This window comes from Hemiscyllium ocellatum, chromosome 3 (genome assembly GCF_020745735.1).
Source record: "Hemiscyllium ocellatum isolate sHemOce1 chromosome 3, sHemOce1.pat.X.cur, whole genome shotgun sequence".
In the NCBI taxonomy this organism is placed as follows: domain Eukaryota; kingdom Metazoa; phylum Chordata; class Chondrichthyes; order Orectolobiformes; family Hemiscylliidae; genus Hemiscyllium; species Hemiscyllium ocellatum.
In genome coordinates this window covers 41,674,163-41,697,469 of record NC_083403.1, presented here as the reverse complement: position 1 = coordinate 41,697,469, position 23,307 = coordinate 41,674,163, and the positions used below count along the sequence as shown (strand labels likewise).

Sequence of the window (23,307 nt, the reverse complement as noted above, 5' to 3'; positions counted from 1 at the left end):
GAAATTATATCCTTACATCTGGTGTTAGAAGTAAGCCATTATAGGAGGCTTAGTGATAGGAAGTTTTAAATTAAGGACTCTGGATTGTTTGTGACATTCTTCGAACAGTGGGAGGATTTGTGGTAAGGAGAGCGAAATTCAGTATTGTTTAGGGAATCAGGTAGAGCTGACAGTGAACATGACAATCATGGACCAAATTATAAGCAAAATACTGTGAATGCTGGAAATCTGAAACAAACACAGACAATGCTATAGAAACTCAGCAGGTATGACTGTATTTGGAGAGAGAGAGAGAGAAACAGAGTTAAGATTTTGAATCTGGGTATGACTTCTTCCTAATTTATAGAGACGGTGGAGTAGTGGTAATGTCGTAGGATTTGCAAACCAGATCCGCAGATCAATGTTCCGACCATTGCAGATTTAAATTCAATTAAAAATCTGGGATCTGAAGAAGCTGCTCTAATGGCAATCATCTAATTCATGTTGGTCATTGTAAAAACATATCTGGTTCACTTATATCCTTTAGGGAAGGAAATCTCTATCCTTACCTGGTCTGGCCTACATGTGACTCCAGTGTGATTGACTTAACTGTTCTCTGGGCAATTAGGCATGGGAAATGATACCCATATCCTCTGAATGAATTCTTAATAAATATCTCGAAGAACTCCTGTCTGCTTTTCTGCCTAACTGAAAAACTGACTTCTAGAGTGATTTACTTCATCTCGTCACAAGAATTCAGTGTGTTTCTCTTTCTGTCTCTGTCTGTGTCTCCTTTATCTTTGTCTGCATTTGAATCTTCACCCTCCATCCAGCTCTTCTGTTTGTATCTCTCCTTTGTGTCTGTAGCTCTCTTTTATCTGCCAGTCACACAACTTCTTCCTCAGTGTCCTTTTGTTGATACTGTTTCCAGACCACATAGACCTATGTTTCTTATTGTCCAAATAAAAAATTCCCTTTCACACTGATGCAAACTCAAAACAATCCTTGCAGATATGTTTTAAAAAAGGCACAGGTTCCACAAACCTTTGAAAGAAATTACCCATTTTTCTTGATGTACTGCTCCTGGGTCAAACTTCATCATGATACATAATCATATCATCAAGAAGGAAGTCAAATTCAGCCTATTCCTAATTATCAGCATAGCTATAGAAGGATGAAGGAATGTTCTCTGATGACTTGAGTCATAGCAGAAAATGAAAATTGTTATTGCCACTGAAAACCAGTTACCTCTGCCTGAAGGCATTGCAGTAGGAGCTGATGAACTTGATGCTGTTTGTCAAGAATTATTTTGATTAAAATGTATTTGTCATGAGTAGCTGATAAACAAGATATCTCCTGAAAAGTTTAGAAGACATTTCAAATGAATTGATTGGCTGATGTTTGATCGCTTTTAATTGTTTATTTGCCTAATCAATTGACAGTGGGTTTTTTGCACTTTTCTCAATTTCTCTTGAGGCCTTCCCTTTTGTACAGGTTAATGATCCTGTCTTCTGCACATTTCCATACTTTCTCCTTTACACCATTTTCATCCTTTTTTTTCCTTCGATGCAGTCCTACTTCCTTCATCTTGACTTGAACATGGACTTTGACACAAATGTTGGTTTTGCACTTTTTGGATCTACAGCTCATCAGTATAAAATTCTTGTGAACCAGCAACACTGACTGAAGCAAACTAAGCTAATATTTGAAAGCCTGCATTTTATTAGGAAGAGTTCAGTTCCAGGGAAGGTTAAATCATTTGCGGTCCTTTTTATGTGGCTTGGTGCAACAAAATGCAGTGTTTTTATTCTTTTGGTGGATGGGGTTGTTGCTGGCTGGGCCTGAATTATTTATTGCCCATCCCTAATTGCCCATGAGAAGGTGATGGTGGTGATGAGCTGCTTTCTTGAACTGCTACAGACTGTTTGGTATGGATAAGTCCACAGTGTTGTTAGGGAGGAAATCCCTGGACTTTAACCTAGGGACAGATCTAATTCTAAATCAGGATGGCCAGTGACTTGTAGGGCAACTTGCAGATGCTGGTCTTTTACGATCCTTGAGCTTCTAAATGATAATGGTCGTGCATTTGGAAGTTGCTAATGACCCTTCGTAAATTTCTGCACTGCACTCATCTTGTTGATGGTGCACACAACTACTACTGTGTCGATCGTGGAGGGAGTGAATATTTATAGATGTGACGCCAATCAAGCAGGTTATTTTGACCTAGATGGTGTCAAGCTTCTTGAGTGTTGTTGGAGCTGCAACAGGAAGCTGGGGAGCATTCCATCAAGTTCCTGACCTGTGCCTTGTAAATGAAGGACATGCTTTGGAGAATCGGAAGGTTACTCACTGCAGGTTTTCCATCCTCTGACGTGCTTTCGTAAACATTGTATTTATACTAGCTTTTCCATCCAGTTCAGTTCCTGGTCACTGGTGACTCTCAAGTAGGGAGTTGATACTGAGGGATTCAGCAGTGATAATATCATTGAATATCAAGAGGCATTTGTTAGGTTCTCTCTTGTTAGAGATGGTTGTTGTCTGGCACTTGTGTGGCACGAAGCTTATTTGTCTCTTTTTAGACCAAGCCTGGATATTGTTCAGGATTTGTTGCATTTGAGGATAGACTCATTTTGATGATAGGACTTGTGGTCTAGACCATTATAAAATAGTGTTGGGCTCAAAATCTAACACTATCAGAATTAAATCCTATCTATATGCCATTAGGCTTCGGCATGCTTCACCTTTCAAGTTACCATCAAGATTTCACATACTATTCATTATATGTTTTTTAGCCCATCATCCCTACTATCAAAATGCTTACAGTTCCAGCTGTAAATTTTATGACAGTACCTTTTTTTTTGTTGCTATTGGTCACTCCTGAGAGCTAATTTTCACTCTCAAATTTGCATGAATTACAAACCATTCAACTTCTGTTCCCCTTCTATCCCATTTGCTGACTTTACCCCCCAAATTCCCACCTGACCTCAATCATAGCATTCAATTTCTCTGTCAGTTACATGTATGTGTCTCATCAGTTCATGCAATACCTATTCATTAGTGTTGCATCACATTATTCTGATAACCTTGAATCTTAGAATTCATTGTTAGAGGCCCTGGGAGAAAATGATTGGTCAAAATGAAATTCAGTAAAACATGTGCCTTTTTGTCTTGTCTTGAGCTTGTCATATGAGGAGCAGTTGAGGACTCTGGATCTGTACTTGATGGAATTAAGAAGGATGAGGAAGGATCTCATTGAAACTTACAGAACACTGAGAGATCTGGATGCGGTGGACATGGAGAATATGTCTCTAGTAGGAGAAACTAGGATCTGAGGGCACAGTCTCAGAGTGAAGGGGCGACCCTTTGGAACTGAGATGTAGAGGAATTTCTCCACCTAGAGGATGGATAATCTGTGGAACTTATTACCAAGGCCAAGCATCAAGTGTATTTGAGACAGATAAATAGGTTCTGATTGGTAAGGGGATCAAGGGTTATAGGGAAAAAGCAGGAGACTGGAGTTGAGAAACATATCAGCCATGATTGAATGGCAGAACAGACTCAATGGGCCGAATTGCCAAATTATGCTCCTATATCTTATGGTCTGTAATTCATTCCTCACACTTTAATGTCATCTGATGTAGAAATCTTAATGTTTATCATATTTTTAAAATGTATCTGCAGGATGTGCTGATGTGCTTTACAATCAGTTAAGGAGAACATGCTTATTATGTAGGTAAGTGTTTGCGCGCACATCCCACAAAAGAAAAACAAGGGGAAATAGGATGGGATGATTTTAAAAGTGAAAGGTGCTTCACCAAAAGTTGTCACTGGCATTATCTGAGGGGATGCTGAACATATTCTGATGGTGCCCTATTTTACCTTTTCAGCTCCTTCATAAACTTTCTGAATTGTTCTTCTACCTCATTAACATCCAGTACTGATGAGCAGGAATTTCCTCAAGCTAAATTTTAACAAGACTGAAGTCATTGACTTTGGCTCATGCCTCAAACTTAGTTCCCTTTCCACCATCTTTGTCTGAGGATGAATCATATGTTCTCAGTTTTGTATTTCAGTCCGAAATAAGCTTCCAACCATATATTGATGCTATCACCAAAATTGTCTAATTCCAGCTCCATAACATCTCTTGACTGCAATTGTCCATAACCTTGAAGTCATCTAGAATTCAACCTGTATCCTAACTCCTACCAAGCCCAGTTTGCACACATCTCTGTGATGACTGACCAACATTAGCTCCCAGTGTGGAAACCCATCCATTTTAAAATTCCCATTTTTGTTTTCAAATCATTCCTTGGCTTTTTTGCTCCCTTTTTCTATAGCCTGTTCCAACCTAAAAGTGCCTTGCAAAGCTCTAATATTTCTTCACTTTTAACTTGTTGTGTATTTACTATCTAATTGCATCATCATTTATGGTAATACTTTCAGCTGCCTATCCCCAAACTCTGAACTACCTGTCTTAACCCCCTTGCCACTGTACCCCTCATTCTTTGAAAAGAATTGTTTAAAAAAAACTTTAGCCAGTATTTGGTCTTTTTTTCCTGATATCTCATTTTGTGGCTTAGTGTTGAGTTGTTTGATTCTGCTCCTATTAGAGCAGAATTATGCCATTCGGACATTTGAGTCTGCTCTGCCATTTGATCATCGCTGATGTGTTTTTCAAGCCCATTCTCCTGCCTTCCCCCTATTTCCTTGATCCCCTTATTAATCAAGTACATTTCTATCTCTGTTTCCTGTAAATTGCATAGCATATCTTACGACATTCAACTGTTTCAGCATTTAACCTGTGAAGTTCCTTAAGAATCCTATGTATTTCAATTAGATCACCTCTCGTTCTTCTAAACTCCAATGAGTAGAGTCCCAACTTGTTTAACCTTTGCTGATACTGGGATCAGCCTATTGAACATTCTATGAACTGGGTCCAATGAAATAATATCTTTTCCTTAAGATATACCAGTGCAAATTACTGTTTAATTGTGGAAAGCAAAATTCAAAGTTACATGCAACCAATTGACATGGCTGCAAATTTCCATACGTTGCTTATAATTGTCGTTGCTGCAGGAGGAAAAATAAATCTGTACTCTGTAGCTCTTGGCTTGGATTAAACCTATGAAGTCTAACTGATATTATCCCAAATGAATTAGTTTTATAATTTCATTCAGCACTAAGTCTGGCAACTGAATTACACTAATCATGTAGTCATTTGTTGTCGTGTCATCCAAAATGACACATTAGCAAGATCTGAGTACATTAATTTAAATACCACATCAATTTGTTGACTGTGAAACAACTTAATCTTAACCTCCAACAAGTCTACTTCTGATTGTCAATTCACAATGCTAATTAAAATCCACTGCAGATTTTTAAAAAATTCTTTTGTGGAATGTGGCATCTCTGGATGGTCAGCATTTATTGTTTGTTCCTAATTGCCCTTCAGACAGTGGTGCTAAGCTGCCACCTTGAACGACTACTGCCCATGAGCTATAGGTTGACCCTTAGGGAGGGAATTCCAGGATTTTGACCCAGCAACAGTGAAGGAAAGGTGATATATTTCCAAGTCAGGATGTTGAGTGGCTTAGAGAGATATTGCAGGCAGTAGTGTTCCCATGTATCTGCTGCTCATGTCCTTCTAGATGCCACTTATTGTGGGTTCAGAAGATGCCGTCTAAGGACCTTTTGGTGAAATTCTGCAATTCATCTTGTAGAGAGTACATGCTCCTGCTCCTGAGTGTCAGTGATGCAGGAAGTGGGTGCTTGTGGATGTGATGCCAATCAAGTGGACTGCTTTGTTTTAGATGGTATTAAGCTTCTTGAGTGTTTTTGGAGCCGCATGCATCCAGGCAAGTGGGGAATGTTCCATCACACTCTTTCCATGTATATGATGGGCACCATTTCTAGCCTTGAACTTTTCTAGTAGCTACTGTGTTTATATGGTGAGTCCAATTGAGTTTCAGGTCAATGGTAACCCCAAGGATGTTGATAGGTTACTGGTGTTACCACTGAGGAACTCCTGGAGCTGAGGTGACTGACCTCAAACAACCACAACCATCTTCCTTTGCGCCAGGTATGATTCTAACCAGTGGAGCATTTGCCCCCAATACCATTGATTCCAGGTTTGACAGGGTTCTTTGATGCCACACTCTGTCAAATATGGCCTTGATGTAAAGGGCTGTCACTCTCACCTCACTTCTGAAATTCAGCTGTTTTATCCATGTTTGAACCAAGGCTGTAATGAAGTCAGCTGCTGAGTGGCCCTTGCAGAAACTATAACCCAAACCAAAGGTTATATATATTAGAAAGTGAGGACTGCAGATGCTGGAGATCAGAGTCAAGAGTGTGGTACTGGAAAAGTGTGGTTCCTGATTAAAGGCTTGTACACAAAATGTCTTTCTCCTGCTCCTTGGATGCTGCCTGATCTGCATTACTTTTCAAGTAACACACTCTCTGCAAAGGTTATATATGAATGATTTGCCTAATGGATGTGTTTTTGTTTAATAGTTCAAGTTTCTGAAGTGAGACAATTTGAAAAATGCATCAATTGCTAAATATTTAGAAAAATTGGGCTCTGGCTTTTGTTTCCATTATGTCCACATTTGTCTAAATATTTAACCTTGCTGGTGGGAAGTGCTGAAGAGCGTGAACAAAACGTTCCTGTCACCCTTTGGAAAACATTTCTGTCCTGCTGAACACTTCCACACTCTAGTAGCAGGAGTGAATGTTTAAAATTAGTTGTGAGTCTGCTGACTTATTTTCTAGAATGATCTCTTGCATTTGAGTGCAATTCTGACTCATTAAGGTTGTTGGAAGGTGTTAAGATTTTGGTAGGAATCAGTACTTTTTTTGATAAATGGATGAAATTGAAAAGACCAAAGCCATGCAATTCCAAGGTTTGAAACCAGCAGTAATTAAGACCATAAGATTTAGAGGTTGAAGTAGGCCATTCAGCCTATAGATTCTGCTCTGCCATTCAATTAGATCAAGGCTGATCTTATAATCCTCCACTCCACTTTCTTGCCTTTTCCCCATATCCCTTGATTCCCTTCCTGATTAAATATCTGTCGGCTTTGATAATGCTGAACAATCCAGCCTCTAGAGCCCTCTGTGGTAAAGCATGCCATAGATTGACTTCCTCTGAGAAGATCATCTGTGCCCTAAAAGAGCGACCCCTTATTGTGAGATTATGTCCTCTGGTCCTCGAGTCACCTATGCGGGGAAACAACCTTTTCATATCTACCTTGTCAAGTCTTCTTAGAACTTTCTATTTCAATCTTCATGAGTGGGACTCAGAAGCATGCATAGTAGGGAGTTTGGAGGAAGTGGCTAAAAGTGGAGCTGAAAAACATACTTTGAGAAAGCTTTTCAAAGTGAATGCCCTAATTGTAAGGTGAAACAAATTGAGTAAAATGTGAATCTGAGAGCAAGAGTCTGAGGGCGGTACGGTGGCACAGTGGTTAGCACTGCTGCCTCACAGCGCCAGAGACGCGGGTTCAATTCCCACCTCAGGCGACTGACTGTGTGGAGTTTGCATGTTCTCCCCTTGTCTGCGTGGGTTTCCTCCACGTGCTCCGGTTTCCTCCCACAGTCCAAAGATGTGCAGTTCAGGTGAATTGGCCATGCTGAATTGCCCGTAGTGTTAGGTAAGGGGTATGGGTGGGCTGCGCTTTGGCGCGTCGGTGTGGATTTGTTGGGCCGAAGGGCCTGTTTCCACACTGTAAGTAATCTAATCTAATCTAATGCCCAAAATGACCAGAGAAGGCGCAGATGAAGAAAATACATAGTTATCCACTTTTTAAATCAGTGTTTCCCAAACTATTGTTCTGTTGTTACCCCTTTTTGTGGCTTGAAATTGTTGTGATGTTTTGTTGCATGAAGAAGGTAGAGAAGACCTACAAGAGGAGGTGAAGGAAGATTGACCATTGTTACCTCTGGAGTTGTGACTCCACTTTGGGAAAACCCTGTTCTAAATCCTATGTCTACCATCACAAGTCACTGGTGTGCTGTGTACAATTGTAGACAATGCCTAAAAATGACTTGTAAAAGATTTCTTTTCTTACTTTTGCACATCAAGCCGCTATATGGAAAGCTAGCAAATACTGACTTGTGTTTTTCAAAATATATGTTGCTTTTCTTTGAAAAATAAATATCACAGATTGACAATTATACCACTCTGACTGTCCGGATCAGACTAGATTTTGCTGTCCTTAACTATCCAGTTTTAAATGGTAACACTATGGGCAGAAGAACGATATAATTGAGGAACAGAATTGTCAATTGGTTGTTGTGACTTATATCTTCCCGAGATGGAAGTGGGGAACTGTTGTCATATTTTCCTTCATTGATATTTTCGCAATGGTGAATGTTAGGGTTACTTTGACTGTCCTGCATCCAGGTAAGAAGGTGGAATGGGCTTCATTCTAAGGATAAGATTATATGGTGTTAACTGGATAAAAGGTTTTTTTTCAATTGGACTTTCTCTGGCTCTTTGCGTTGACAGTTTATTATAATATATGAAGGTAAACCTTTTTCAAACGGAACGTAGAATGGTTTTAATTTAAATGAATTGTCCGTATTATTATGTGGTTCACCAGTTTTGCAGTTAGAGGATGTTAGATGAGAGGGCATGGGGGACTATGAGCATTAGTTAGGGAGTGAGAGCTGGAGGACTGACTATGAAAAGAACTGGACCAGAGTTGGCTGAGCTAGTTTTTGAGAGAGTGGTGCATACTTGTGTAAGTGTAAAAATGAAATGGACAAAAACATGACAACTTTGTTCGTTTAATTTGATATCTTGACATTTGTTCATGGATAGCTTTGCATTTACTGTTTATGTAGATACTAGTTTGTGATTGATATAAAATATTAGAAACCTTCAGTTTCCTCTTTGGCATTCCTACTTCCTGTTGATAAGATTCAGTCATGCTTTCATAATGCTACTTCTTCAGAATCGGTAAGAATATGTAACAGAAAATTCTGTGCTGCAGCCAAATCAGTATTCTCCTCAGACAAATGAAAAGCTATTTCAAGACCAAGTGAGATCTCTTGCCCCATTTATCACCTAAAATGCACAGTCCTGTCACAATGGGTATTTGGAGATTGAATATTATGTTAGACTTTTTGAAAACACTTGTTTATGATCAAGCGCCAAGTGTGGATATGTGGGGAATGACAGTCATTTCAACAGTTTGGGAACAATAATTTAGCAATATAGCAGTTCTGAGATGGCATAAATGTCAGTTGAACTAAATATTATTCTGACTACATGCAGCCCAGAAGATGCTTTGGTCATGCTGAATTCTTCTTCAGGAGTTTGCTTTGGAGGCCCTTTTACCAAAGAAGACTCAGTACTTCCATTTCAGCCTGTTTGCTGGGATATACAATCTATTTAACATTGACATGCATGCACCTGTTCAAGGAATTAAATATAATAGCAATATAATGTAGTAGTATTATAGCAGCTTGAATTAAAAATTGTTTATTCATGCTGCTATCTTTTTAAATCATAAAAGCACATTTATAACTTGTCCATTATTTTAACAGACAAGCGAGTGGAAAACTGGACTTTGATGCATTCACCCCTGCCGACATTGGCAGTGAGCAGTCTTTACCTTCTCTTTGTCTGGCTGGGTCCAAAATGGATGAAGAACAGGGAGCCTTTTCAGCTACGCTCGCTGCTTATTTTCTACAACTTTGGAATGGTGATACTAAATTTCTACATCTTTAAAGAGGTTAGTCTTATCATACCTAAATATTCTGCTTCATTCGGCTCTTTCTACTGGGTCCTGGGAGGTATACTATTTTTATTTGTGTGTGTTGAGATTTTAAAGAAAACATTATGTAACATTTACCAAACCATAACAAAACATTCTGACCGATGTTAGTTGTTGGTGTTTATGCATCACACTACCTTCTCCAATCTTCTTCCCATCCTGTAAACATATCCTTCTTGTATTTCCTCTGCCATGTTTTTCTAGATTCCCCTTAATTGCTTCTACACTATTAGCCTAAATTACTCCTAGCTAACCATTCTCTGGGTAAAGGATTTTCTCCTAAATTCTTCAGTTGGTGATTCTGATAATTATGGCCCAAAATTTTGCACTTTGCCACCATGGTAACATTTGTTACATTTACTTTTACATTGAACCTCTTCATAATTTTAAACACCTTTACTAGGTCACCTTTTAGTTTTCTATTGTAAAAGACAAGCAGCTGGTTCAATTTGTTGAATTTAGAGAATGTTCCATTTAGATCTAAAAGTAGAAATCAACAGTCTTGGCCACACTATCATGCAGAGATGCTAAGTGAAAGTTGAAGAGATTGGAAGGATAAATTCATTGTAAGCTCCTGAAAAGTAGGTGAGCACTACAGCATAAATTGACAAGTAGGTGACTTAGCTACCCTGTCTCCTTTACTTGGTTCATAAATGAAAAAGAGAAAAGAAAATAAATAATCACACAATTTTCTTGTTTTAAGTCGCACCATTCTTCCTGACACCTGAGGCTGAATTTAGCAGCAGTTGTGTAGTATGGTCAATAATTTACCTCATTGCCATTTCATTCAAGTGCGGTTGTGAATAAGTGCAAATTCTTCTCTTCTCATTCATTCCCTTCTTTCATTTCTCCAACTGTGTAATTATGGGCATTATAAAGCAGACTCCATATACTGATCAGACTGTTGTCAAACCACTTAGCCAAAAGGTACTACGTTGGCCTCAAATTCAAAACCTGGGATGACAATATGGGCAAACAAATGATCACTGACATGAAATAGGCTTCAGACTACAGAAATCGCCAAATAATGACTTCTGTACGTTTGGGAATGAATGAGAAAATGTATAAATTTGTCTGTAAATTATAATAAGGAAATTTCATTAATTTATTTTTGTAATCCTGGGACCTTCTAAAATGCTTAATCAGGCAGTGAATACTTTTGAACTATAATCAATGCTGCAGTGTAGAAAATTTAAAATGATTGCTGATAGCAAAATTTGGTGATCTTAAGTTACCTCTATTATTGCTGATTAATTATATGTGAAAAGCTGATAATCAGCCTTGTAACAGAAACACTAACCAATACCTTAAATGCATTTTTAATCAAGACTTTTTTTCTCTTCCTTTAAAATGGGCATTTTTGTACATTTTCAGGCACAGATATAAAATATTTAGCAGTCTCTCCTTGTTATTCATCACTATTGACACTTGGATTTATTGTTCCTTACAGCTCTTCTTTGCTGCAAGAGCAGCAGGATACAGTTATATTTGCCAGACTGTCAACTACACAGATGATGTCAATGAAGTACGGGTAGGTACTTTCATTATTTATGCAATTCATGAGAACTAACACGTAATAGGTAAGTGATGGACATGAACCTTCTTGTTTTCTAGCTGGCATTGAAGATAAATGCTCATATACTTTTGCATCCTGGCATATCCCGCAAGGAGTAAGGTGTGTTCATAAGGGCAAAACACAGTCTTTTCAGATACTTTTGATATCCATGATGTCATGCACTTGACCTATGTAATTTTGCTTTCCTGCACTGTTATGCATCAAATGATGTATCGCTTCTTTTATCTCCATGCACAGTGTTCAAATTATATTGATGAAAATGTGTCAAGATAGGTCAGCTTACAGTGCTTAATTGGAAATAATTTTTGCTTATAGGAAAGATGTATTACATAGCATAGCTTAAATTTGGCCTGAATTTTCACTCCCATGATGGGCTGTACAAGCCTGACTTAGGGAAAAAATAGCCCAAAGTTTGAATTTCGTTCCTTGAATGCTGCTCCCGCAGATGTTTGGGCTATAGGGTACAGAGTTGGTCTGGAAAAAAGGTTAGCCTTGTTGAAGTTTTGGGGGATAAAATAAAATACAGCCCTCTACTCTCATCTTCTCATACCTTTCCATCCCCACCCCCTAAAACCCTTCCCATGCCACTTCATTCCCCCAATTCATTTCTTGGTGCAGGAGCTATAAAAGACCCCAACTTGGTAACAGCACATACCCCCCCCCCCCATTCACCATTCTTTGCCCATACAACCTACATGGTAACTGTCAGTTTCCCCATGGGCAGAACTCAGAACCCGTGCTGAGTAAATAAAATTCTTGAGTGTTCGATGCTTGATTTTCATTTTGTTTAAACCTTATTGATGAAGACCCATTTATTTTCTTATAATCTCTAATGAGAATGGCATAGTCCCACTTCAGAGACTTTACAGACACTTGGAGCTGTCAATCAACTGAACTGAAAGGCATCTTACTGATGATTGATTATGATGTCATAATGCAGCAGATAACCTTCAGGCTTATTTTAGAATTAAAATCCCTACAGTGTGGAAACAGGCTCTTCGGCCCAACAAGTCCACACTAACCTTCCAAAGAGCAACTCACTCGGACCTGTTTCCCTCAACTAATGCACCTAACACTATGGGCAATTTAACATGCCCCATTCACCTAACCTGCACATTTTTGGACTGTGGGAGGAAACCGGAGCACCCGGAGAAAACCCATGAAGACACTGGGAGAATGTGCAAACTCCACACAGACAGTTGCTCGATTCCCCTGGAATCGAATCTGGGACCCTGGTACTGTGAGACAGCAGTGCTAACCATTGAGCCACCATGCCACTACAAAGGTAAACACCAAACACTGAATTTCTGTAAATTACTTTCAGTTCATTTTCAAGTATTTAAAAAGACAGGAAACTTTAATAACTGTACAGCTCTTCCTAGTAATTCCAATTGGCTTGGCCATTTTAATGTGTATATCCACTTTTTGAATACTTCTGTATCTACTGCTACCAATCACAGAGGGATCTTGATTTTTCACAAATGGCACTTGACGTCTCTGAATAGTTACCGAAATGGTGCTGTGTCTCTCCAAGACACTCTGGTAAGTTTAACCCTTCTACTAGTCATATTTTGTATCGCCCCAGTAGCAAGCCATCTCTGTTCTCCCCTCACCAAACTGTGAAGATAATGGGGACTAGATTTGGGAGAAGAACTTTCAAATTTGTGACTCTGACACCAAAAGTTAATGCCATTTTCTCCCTTGTTTATGTTGTCTTTCCATCTTTCTGTTCTTTCCTCCTTTTCATTATTTTCATTTTAAAAATGTTTATATGCAACAATTTGTAGTAATGCAACAATTTGTAGTAATGGAACAATGCATCATTCTTAAATATATAATTATTGGTATATGGGTGCTGCTGGAAAAAAAACAGCATTTATTCCCCGTCATTAGTTCCCTTCGAATGTGTTTATTGGATTTCTTGCTGGAACATCTTAAAGGATGTCAACCACTTTGTGTGAAACTAGAGTTACAGACCAGGTTAGAACAGTGAAGAATGTTAGTGAACTGGTATTTCCAATAATAGAATAGTTTCATATCATTTCAAATGGTAACAGCTTTTATGGAGCCTCACTCATTGATCTGAAGGAGACAGGTACTTCAACTAGTTTTGAGTATTGCTAGTATTTTCTTCAGATTCTCAGCATTTGCAATTTTTGTTTTACTGAGGAACCTCAATTATCTGAATGAGATGGGCGGACACTATTTTGTTCAGATAATTGATTATTCGGATAATTTTACCTTAAACAAGGGAAGCCATATTGATCTAATGCTGTGCTCTACCAGAGAATTTGTCTAATCTATAATTTTAATGAGTTTGCTATTAAAACAAACTACTCTTTGCATTCTGCAAATTACCGGTTAAACTAAACCTTTTCATAGACAGTATTTATGTGATAGTAATCTCAGCATTAATCAAAGCCCTGAACAGCTTCTATGATCGCAAGAATATTTGTCAGTTTCCAGGAACTCAGTGTCACGATAGAAAGACAGAAGCACCGCCTTGTGCATGTGTTAACTTTCTAAGCCATTTTTTTCGTGAATGGCCCAGTAAAGTGATGGGAATAATGTAAAACATTTAGCTTTGCAAAGATCTGTGTAACTAACCCTTAGCGAAACAATATCCAGTTGCTGATGCTTGAAGTGCTTGTGTTTCTTTGTTTTTGCCAGCGTTTTCACGTGTTCTTCAGTACAGGAAAATCGAATACATGTACCTGTTTGATGTAATGTTTTGGCGAGATCTTGAGATCTTCTTTGCGTTACCCGAAATTCGAATAATCGAGGTTCCTCTGTACATTGCAAAAATATCAGTCATGAAATGTGCATGTTTTGAAAGTTAATCTTTTATATAACCGATGAAGTAATTCTTGTCTTACACGTATTTTTTGTTATCGCAGATAGCGTCAGCCTTGTGGTGGTATTATGTTTCAAAAGGGATTGAATACTTGGACACTGTATTTTTTATATTGAGGAAGAAATTTAACCAGGTCAGCTTTCTGCACGTATATCATCACTTCACAATGTTTACCCTCTGGTGGATCGGAATCAAATGGGTAGCAGGAGGGCAATGTGAGTACAAAAAGAGAATTGCCTACAAAATGTTAGACACCTGATTAAAGGGGATCTAAATATGTATTGTTATAAAATGCGAAGTTTTGTTGAGGAAGAATGTGGTCTGTGGTGGTATGAATCATGTCTATTCTAGTCCTGCTGAAGTAAATTAGAAATATGATAAAATAGTAATGAGAGGAAACCATAAGGTACAGTCAGTTCTGCTGTAACATGGTTGGTGCATTCTTGTGCAATCCTGTGCTATCAGAAAGTAATTTAATCGCAGCACCATTTAAACTAATAGGGCCAGAATCACATTATAATAACGAATACTGCTTTAAAACTTTACGCTTTAGAAACAGGATCCTCAATTCGTCAGTTAAAGCGAATTGGTGTTTACGAAACACGTGTTATAGCAGGCTGACTGTACTGCATCAAAAACAAAAAGAGATGATGCTGTGAAAACTCAACAGATCTGGCAGCATGTCTGGAAAGAAAATAGAGTTAATGTTTTGGGTCCAGTGACCATTGTTCAGAATAGAAGAGCATTAACTCTGCTTTCTCAGGCAATCCCAGACCCGCTAAGTTTTCCCAGCAATTTTTTTTTTGCTTCTGATTTCAAGCATCTGCAGTTCTTTGGGTTTTTATCCAGAAACTACTGCTTTTGTAAAATAAATTTTTCATTTATAGTTGTCTATGGAATTTGGTCTCATGAGAGTAAGCACCAAAATGTTAAGGTATTCTTAATTGGTTGATGTTCTCAGCTCTTATGATAAGTTGTTACTTAGAACATGAGAAAATCTTTACATAGATTTCTGGATATGTGGTTACTTTGCCCAAAATTCTGTACTTAGTTTACTTGATTCTAAAGTGTCGATGGAAGAAAAGAAAGTCAATTTTCACAGTTGCTAGTAAAACAATGGTGCTCGCTGATGACCGCGAAGAAAGCTGCATGCAGAGATCCAGGAATTGTTATTGCATGGATTTACTTTTTCCGAATTTTAGTTTGAATTAGGCACTAATTCAAAGGACCTTCAAATGTTAAGCAACCATGATGTCATCAAAGAGGGTAAGCAGCCAGTCGCACCAAAGAACTTCCATAGACAGCACATCAAGTAGAGAAAGGGGAAATAAAGATTGGCACCTAGTTCGATATATAATCAAATATAATGAATTCTTTCAAAACGTTTATTCAAAATTATAGAGGTTTAGCACATTATTTGGCATATACAAAGATAAAGTTTAATATTCCAGGTCCAGAGAAGTTGTTTAGAGTGGTTATGTTTTTCTATTTAAAAATTCATTTATATTTCAGCACAATTGCAGATACTTCCAATATTGATACTACAACATAAAATGGAAAGTTCTAGACAGTTCAGTAATTTCGAAAGATTGCTACCTGTGAGGAACTCAACGAAACCAGCATGTGGAAGAATAGGAAGTCACTGATTTAGAAGTAGCGACTTCTTCATTTCAACGTTGAACTATGCATATAACTATTCTTACAGTTGGGGAGCAATTGTTAATCCTATGAGGATATCATTCATTTGGAGCCTTTAAATAGAATTCACAATCTGTCATTATTCATGCTTGCCAATTGGTCTTGTTAGTCTTGAGGGGAAATCCCCAGGAGAATTAAGGTAATTTAAAGTTTATCATCCTTGTAATGTAATATTTTGATAGAATTAATATGCATGAATTAATGTGGCTTGGATTGCAAGCTGCTGTATAAACAACATTTGTCATCTATCAAAACAAGGTTTTGATGCATGAAAAAGCACACAATAGACTTCTAGATAGATGGGACTTGTTGTATTGTGTTATGGACCAGGCCAGACCTCAAAACGTTTCAGGAAGGTCACCCAGACGTTAACTTTTCTAGTTGCTTTAAGCAGGTGTAAGTGGATATTCCAGGAGTGATGCAGCTCGCCCAACTACTCAGTTTTAAACAAAACAATTTATTTATAGACTATTGAATGAACATTGAACAAAAGAGACCCACGATTAGAATAATTTAACCTATCTGAAAACTCAATCAACTCTATCTCAACTTAAGATGCTGTTCCAAGTACATCCCCTTGGCAAAATAAAAGGTGAAATCAAACACAGGTTTTTACAGGAGAGAGGGTGGGGGTCAGCGAAAACTTGATCAGCAACTTCAAACAGATCGCTTGCTAAAACCAAACCAAATCGAACGGGAAAAAAAAACCTGAACTGGGAGAACTGGCCATTTCATTGTACAAGCTTTTTAAAAAAAACACTTAAAAGCTTTTTCAAGTATATATTCCAGACATATTGGAACCTCTGCCTTAACAACATCTCTGGAAAAAAAGAACAAGGAGAACATTACCTTGCCAAAGGAGCAGCTTTGTCATAATTGCAAGGAAGTATATAGTGTTAGTTTTCAGTGTAACTATAAGGAAGGGAACTGAAATTACAGTCGAATTAGATTCACCTTGAGATACTAGAGGTACGCTCCCCACTTTTGCATTTTGAGACTCTCAACATTTCTCACTATGACTTGACCGAGTACCGGCAGCTGTTCTGTAGTCTTCCCCTAACAACTTCTGGGTTCCTTGTATTCCCTTTTCTACCAACCAGCCAGTTGCTATTTCCATAGAGGTGAGAGGATTTTATTGCTTTTCTCAGCCTGTACATGCTCATAATTCTGGGTGAAAATCAAGCCTTTGTGTTGGAAGCAAATAGCGAATCTTTTAAGAGTTCAGAATATTGTGTGTAGGATTGCTATGTCTACTGTGAGGTTGTAAAAACTAATCTCAGTTTTAAATTGTCCAAGCAAATAGGCATTCTCTCTAAGCAGAATTTTCAATAGTTGTTTCTTTCCCTTATTCATTTGTAAAGAAAAACAGAACTAATTCAAAAATGGCAAAGATCATACAAAAGATAGATGACACTGACATCTGTCTTGTAATGAAGTTTAGCATTTAAGATGGGGTCATTTAGCTTTGGTAGTTCTGAAAATATATTTTTTTAAATTGTGCCTTTCAAAATCTAATTTTATTGAAGTCCCAAGTTTTTATTTGTTTCCTTGAGACAATTCAGCATTCTGTCCACTGTTCACCTTCATAGTTATAGATAATGTATTAAACAAGTGTGGACACTGGGAGGGATGTATTGTAGAGAATCATTATTACAAAGTGTCAAAGAAGAAAATATCCCTAACTGAAGAAGTTATGAGCTATGAACCAGCGTGAGTCAACCTTTGGCAAGTGGGATTGTTTTGTAGTAATATCTATTGTAAAAAGCCAAATATGTGATCTAGATTTTTCACAAATTATTAACATTGTCAGTTACTAAATTTGAAAATGTATTTCAGTGAGGTCAATAACACTTTTTTTTTGCAATTCCAGCTTTTTTTGGAGCACATATGAATGCCGTTATCCATATTGTTATGTATCTATACTATGGATTAGCAGCTTGTGGCCCACAGTTTCAAAAATATCTCTGGTGGAAACGATATTTGACCATCCTGCAACTGGTAAATTGAAGTTTTGAAATTATTTGAGTTCAATTTCAACAGAAAAATTAAGAGTGCATTAGAGAGTTCTCGATGTTGTGATTAGAGAGTATTTGCACATTCTTCTCTACAACTTGATTCACATGCAACCCAGGCATATTAATTTAGTCGCCTTCTACTGTTTGACTGATTGACATAAGATCTTTACAATGATAAATTGAACTGACCTCAATCTTGCAGTTACATAGATTCAAAAATATATCTCAACCATTCAGTCATACCACTCTTTCCTCAGTGGAAAAAAGTCACTAACAATATTGTGTCAACCTGTAATTGAAAAAAAGATAGAGAAGAAAGACTTGGATTTATAGAGCCCTTTTCAGGACAACAATGTCTCAAAGTGCTTTCTAGCCAATAAAGTACATATGACGTCACCGTTGTAATGTAGGAAACACAGCAGCTAATTTGCACTTGGCAAACTCCCACAAACAGCAATATATTAATGACGAGGTCTGCTGTTTCTTAAGTTAGGCAGAAGTGAGGACTGCAGATGCTGGAAATCAAAGTCTAGATTACAGTGGTGCTGGAAAAGCACAGCTGGTCAAGCAGCATCTGAGGAGCAGGAAAATTGATGTTTAGGACAAAAGCCCTTTATCACTTCTGTTTCTTAGGTTGTTGATTGCAGAATGAATGTTTATCAGGACAGGAGAGATGAATACTCTTTTTCAGAATAGTAGCTTGGAATATTGTACACACACAAACAGGTAGATGGAGACTTGGTTTAATATCTATTCTGAAAGACAATACCTCCAACAATGCAAAGGTTCCTCATTACTACAGTAGAGTGGCAACCTTTTTTATTTCACTTGTGTTCAGGCTCTGCAGTGGGTCTTGAACTCAGAAGCTTACAATTTAGAGGTGAGAGGCAAATTGGATAAATATTAGCAGTAAGACATAAACCCCATTTTAAACAGTGCAATGTAGAAGTGTCAAATGCCAAAACAGAATGCATTTCTAAGCTAAAATGGATGGTTGGCTGAACTGATTCATGGTATAGTTGAATAGGTTTTTCAATAAAGGGCATTTTTGCTTCCAAATGGGGAATCTTGAGATGTAGAGGCTAGCAAAGAGCATTTAACTTTAGACTTGCACAACAAAATGCAAGATTCCTTCAAAGGAGAGCATTTACTTCCCACTTACCTATAAACTCTACTTTTACTGTTACCTAATTTGACAAAGAGAAAGGAAGTTACTGCACAGAAAAATCAGAAAATATTTTCAAAATTATTGTGCAGTAAAATTTAAAATCATTGTTTAATTTATCTTCTGTGATTTAGGCTAATAGATATTTTAGTTATATAATATGTTACATTCTTCACATATTGACTCGCTACTAGTGAGTTTTGAGAAGATTTGTAGCTCAGGTTGAGGTTCTGGATGTAGGTTTGCTCGTTGAGCTGGAAGGTTCAATTTAGATGTTACGTCACATGCTCGGTAACATCTTCAGTGAGCCTCTGGATGAAGCATTGGTGGTGTAGCCCGCTTTCTATTTATGTGTTTGGGTTTCCTTGGGTTGGTGACGTCATTTTCTATGGTGATGTCATTCTCTTTTCTTTTTCTCAGGTGCTGGTAAATGAGATCCAAGTCAATGTGTTTATTTATAGAGTTCCGATTGGAATGCCATGCTTCAAGGAATTCTCATGCATGTCTCTCTTTGGCTTGTCCTAGGATGGATTTGTTGTCCCAGTCAAAGTGGTGTCTTTTCACATCTGTATGTAAGGATACTAGTGAGAGTGGGTCGTGTCTTTTTGTAGCTAGTTAATGTTCACATATCGTGGTGGTTGGTTTTCTGCCTGTTTGTCCAATGTAGTGTTTGTTACAGTTCTTGCAAGATAGTTTGTAAATAACATTAGTTTTACTTGTTGTCTGCATAGGGTCTTTTAAGTTCATCAGTTACTGTTTTAGTGTGTTGGTGGGTTTGTGGGCTACCATGCTGCCAAGGAGACTGAATAGTCTGGCAGTTTTTTCCGAGATGTCTTTGATGTAGGAGAGGGTGGTTAGGGTTTCTGGTCGTGTTTTGTCTACTTGTTTAGTTTGTTGCTGAGACATGTGTTCATTGGGTACTGATTCTTTTTGAATACACTGTATAAGTGATTTTCCTTTGCTCTTCATAGTTCCTCTATGCTGCAGTGTGTGGTGGCTCGTTGAAATAATGTTCTAATGCAACTTTGTTTGTGGATCTTGGGATGATTGCTTCTGTAGTTCAATATTTGGTCTGTATGTGTTGTTTTCCTGTAGACGCTGGTTTGAAGTTCGCTCTGCTGCAACATCCAGGAATGGCAATTTGTTGTTGTTTTACTCATCTTTGGTGAATTTTATGCCAGTAAGGGTATTATTGATGGTCTTGATGATTTCCTCTAATTTATTTCATTTAATGATGACAAAGGTGTCATCCATGTAGCGGACCCAAAGTTTGGGTTGGATGGCTAGCAGAGCTGTTTGTTCGAGTCTCTGCATTACTGCCTCTGCTAAGAACCCTGATATCTGAGATCCCCTAGGTGTTCCGTTGGTTTGTCTGTAGGTTTTGTTGTTGAAAGTGAAGTGGGTGGTAAGGCATAGGTCCACTAGCTTGACGATATTGTCCTTGCTAATAAAGTTAGTGGTGTTTGGTGTAGTTCCTTGGTCAATCTGTGCATTGGTATTCCAGGTAGAGAGACTATGGTCTGAGGGGGGGCTCCAGGTTTGTGAATTTTGGGTAATCCTTGGAAGCAGGATGTATTGGATCTGTCTGGTGCCATTTTTTGGAAGTCAGTCTTATTTATTTCTCCAGATTTCTGAAGTTTTTTTTAGTTAGGATTGTGATTCAGTTTTCTAGTTATGGGGTTGGGTCTATCACCACTTGTTGGTAAGTGTTGGTATCTGCCAGTACTGCGTTCGCTTTTTCAATTAGTCTCTTTGACGTAAAATAACTGTCAAGTGTCATTTGTCTGCAGGTAGGATAACAATAGTTAGAGGAAAATCACCTCTACAGTGTATTCAAAAAGAATGGGTACCAAATGAACACAATCCACTGATTTCTTAGCAACAAACCCAAACAAGCAGATAAAACATGTCCAGAAGCCTTAGCCACCCTCTCCTACATCAAAGACATCTCGGAAAAGACTGCCAGACTACTCAGACCCCTTGGCAGCATGGTAGCCCACAAAATGAACCTGAAAGACCCTATACAGACAACAACAAAACTAATGTCATTTACAAAATACCTTGCAAGAACTGTAACAAACACTACCTTGGACAAACAGGCAGAAAACTAGCCAACAGGATACATGAACATCAACTAGCCACAAAAAGACATGACCCACTGTCACTAGTATCCTTACATATGGATGAGGAAGGCCACCACTTCGACTGGGACAACGCATCCATCCCAGGACAGCCAAACAGAGATGCACAAGAATTCCTAGAAGCACGGCATTCCAACTGGACCGCTATCAATAAACAGATTGACTTGGATCTCATTTACCACCGCCTGAGAAAAAGAACAAGAAACGACATCACCCTAGGAAATGATGTCACCAACCTAAGGAAACCCAAACACACAAATAGAAAGTGGGCTACACCATTAGTGCTTCATCTGGAGGCAAAACATCTGAAATTGAACCTTCCAGCTCAGCGAGCAAACCTACATCCAGACTCACTAATGTTAATAACTTTTAACTTTGTAGAACACAATTTCAAGATTTGAATCTTTATTCCATACAATGTATGGATAGGCGTTTCATTTCACATTACTAGACAGGATACCGATAATTGATCGTAGTTTCTTTGTTTACTCTTAACAGCCAAATGTCTCTCTTCCATTACAGTGTTTTGTTTAATAAATGTACTGGTTGGTCAGTACTTTCTAAACTGTACCTTTTTCTTTTGCTAAAATCATTTCTCTACTTTTTTGTGCTTTCTTTCAAAATATTTTTCTGTCTTCAGAAACATTTATAAACTTCACACCCTGTTTGAGTTATTTTCAATATAGAGTTGAAGTTCAGAAAGTAAAATGTTCCCACAACAAAAGAGGAGAAAGTAAAAGTATGAAAAGACATGGGCTGAATAAAGAGAAAGAAAGTGCCAACATTTTTAATTAACATCTGGACAACATTTTTAAGCAATGTTTTCTCTTTTAAAAAATGTTATTCTTTTAACACAGGTGCAGTTTCATGTTACGATAGGCCACACAGCTTATTCCTTGTACATTGATTGCCCTTTCCCAAGATGGATGCACTGGGCACTGATAGCTTACGCCATTTCCTTCATCATCCTCTTCGTCAACTTTTATTACCAAACTTACAGGGAGCCAAAGAAAGAGCTCATAAAGAATGGAAAAATAGTTGTGAATGGCAATGGAATAGTTAATGGAATAATCAAATCAGAAAACAAGCTGATAGTAGAAAATGGGAAAAAGAAGAAGAAAGGAAAAGCTAAGCGTGAATAAGATACATGGGCAAGGTGAAAAACAAAAGGTTGTGTTTTAAAGCCAAATATCGAGTCAGCAAAAGATGACTGCATGTGTTTCAGCTGGCTTTCAACCGATCTGTTGTATTTTTTGCTGTCTTTGTAACTTATTGTATTTACTTTGTAAATGATATTTGTGATCAATACAATAGTATTGACGTGATGATAGACAAGAAAATTCACCATTAAATAAATTGCACTGAATAGGTTTTATGAAAGAGGAATCTGGTCATTTACCCTTTTTCAAATCTATACCTTAGTTTTTTTATATTTAGTTATGTTTTCTGTTTTGTGTTTCTGTGAATTCTTGCTAAATAACTTTTACTTTACCACTACCTCAGTTTTAATGCTGCTTTTTGTGGTTCCATTTTCTACCACATGCAAACATTGGTGAATCCCATGTTGCCGGCCCAGGGGTCTACAAATCCAATGCTAGTTTTGATTGCAGGTTATCAATTATCAGTTACAGGAATGTGGTTGAAACAGTTTGTGTTTGTTACATCTGATGTTTCTCTCTGTATGGAAGGCCCTAAGATAAAAAGTAGAATGACAATTCTAATCATTATCTGGACCCATGTAAACCAATGAATATTGTTTGGGATACATTAAAATTTTACCTTGAGCCCAGAACAGGTCTCACATCTCAGATTTATGATTTGCAGCAAAGGTCATAATTCTATTTTGTTGATTTTATGTAATCAGGTTTATATGAATAATGCATGTATTTCAACATCCTTTCTGCCCATCCAAACTCAATTTTCTTCCAAGCTTTTAAGTGACCAGTAATGTGCAGTCTTCTGAGTGATAGTTGTATCCTACCCACTGCAATATTATTTTTGCATGAGCCTAGGCAATAAGTATTAGTGGTCTATTTGACCTATTGAGGGGAATTTGGAATCAACATTAAGGACATTCTTGCTTTGCTTTGATCCATA

The 23,307-nt window shown here is 37.8% G+C and overlaps 1 protein-coding gene across 2 annotated transcripts in view; it reads left to right on the top strand.

Moving 5' to 3' along the window:
* elovl4a (ELOVL fatty acid elongase 4a) overlaps window positions 1–22,596 on the top strand; it is a 38,800-nt gene extending 16,204 nt beyond the window's left edge. For both annotated transcript variants that reach the window (XM_060849710.1, XM_060849702.1), the window contains exons 3-7: window positions 9,532–9,719; window positions 11,212–11,292; window positions 14,235–14,406; window positions 17,760–17,887; window positions 22,068–22,596. In XM_060849710.1, the coding sequence (XP_060705693.1) occupies window positions 9,532–9,719; window positions 11,212–11,292; window positions 14,235–14,406; window positions 17,760–17,887; window positions 22,068–22,352 (854 nt within the window). In that variant the 3' untranslated portion in view covers window positions 22,353–22,596. The remainder of the gene's footprint in view (window positions 1–9,531; window positions 9,720–11,211; window positions 11,293–14,234; window positions 14,407–17,759; window positions 17,888–22,067) is intronic.
* Window positions 22,597–23,307: the final 711 nt, after the last annotated feature.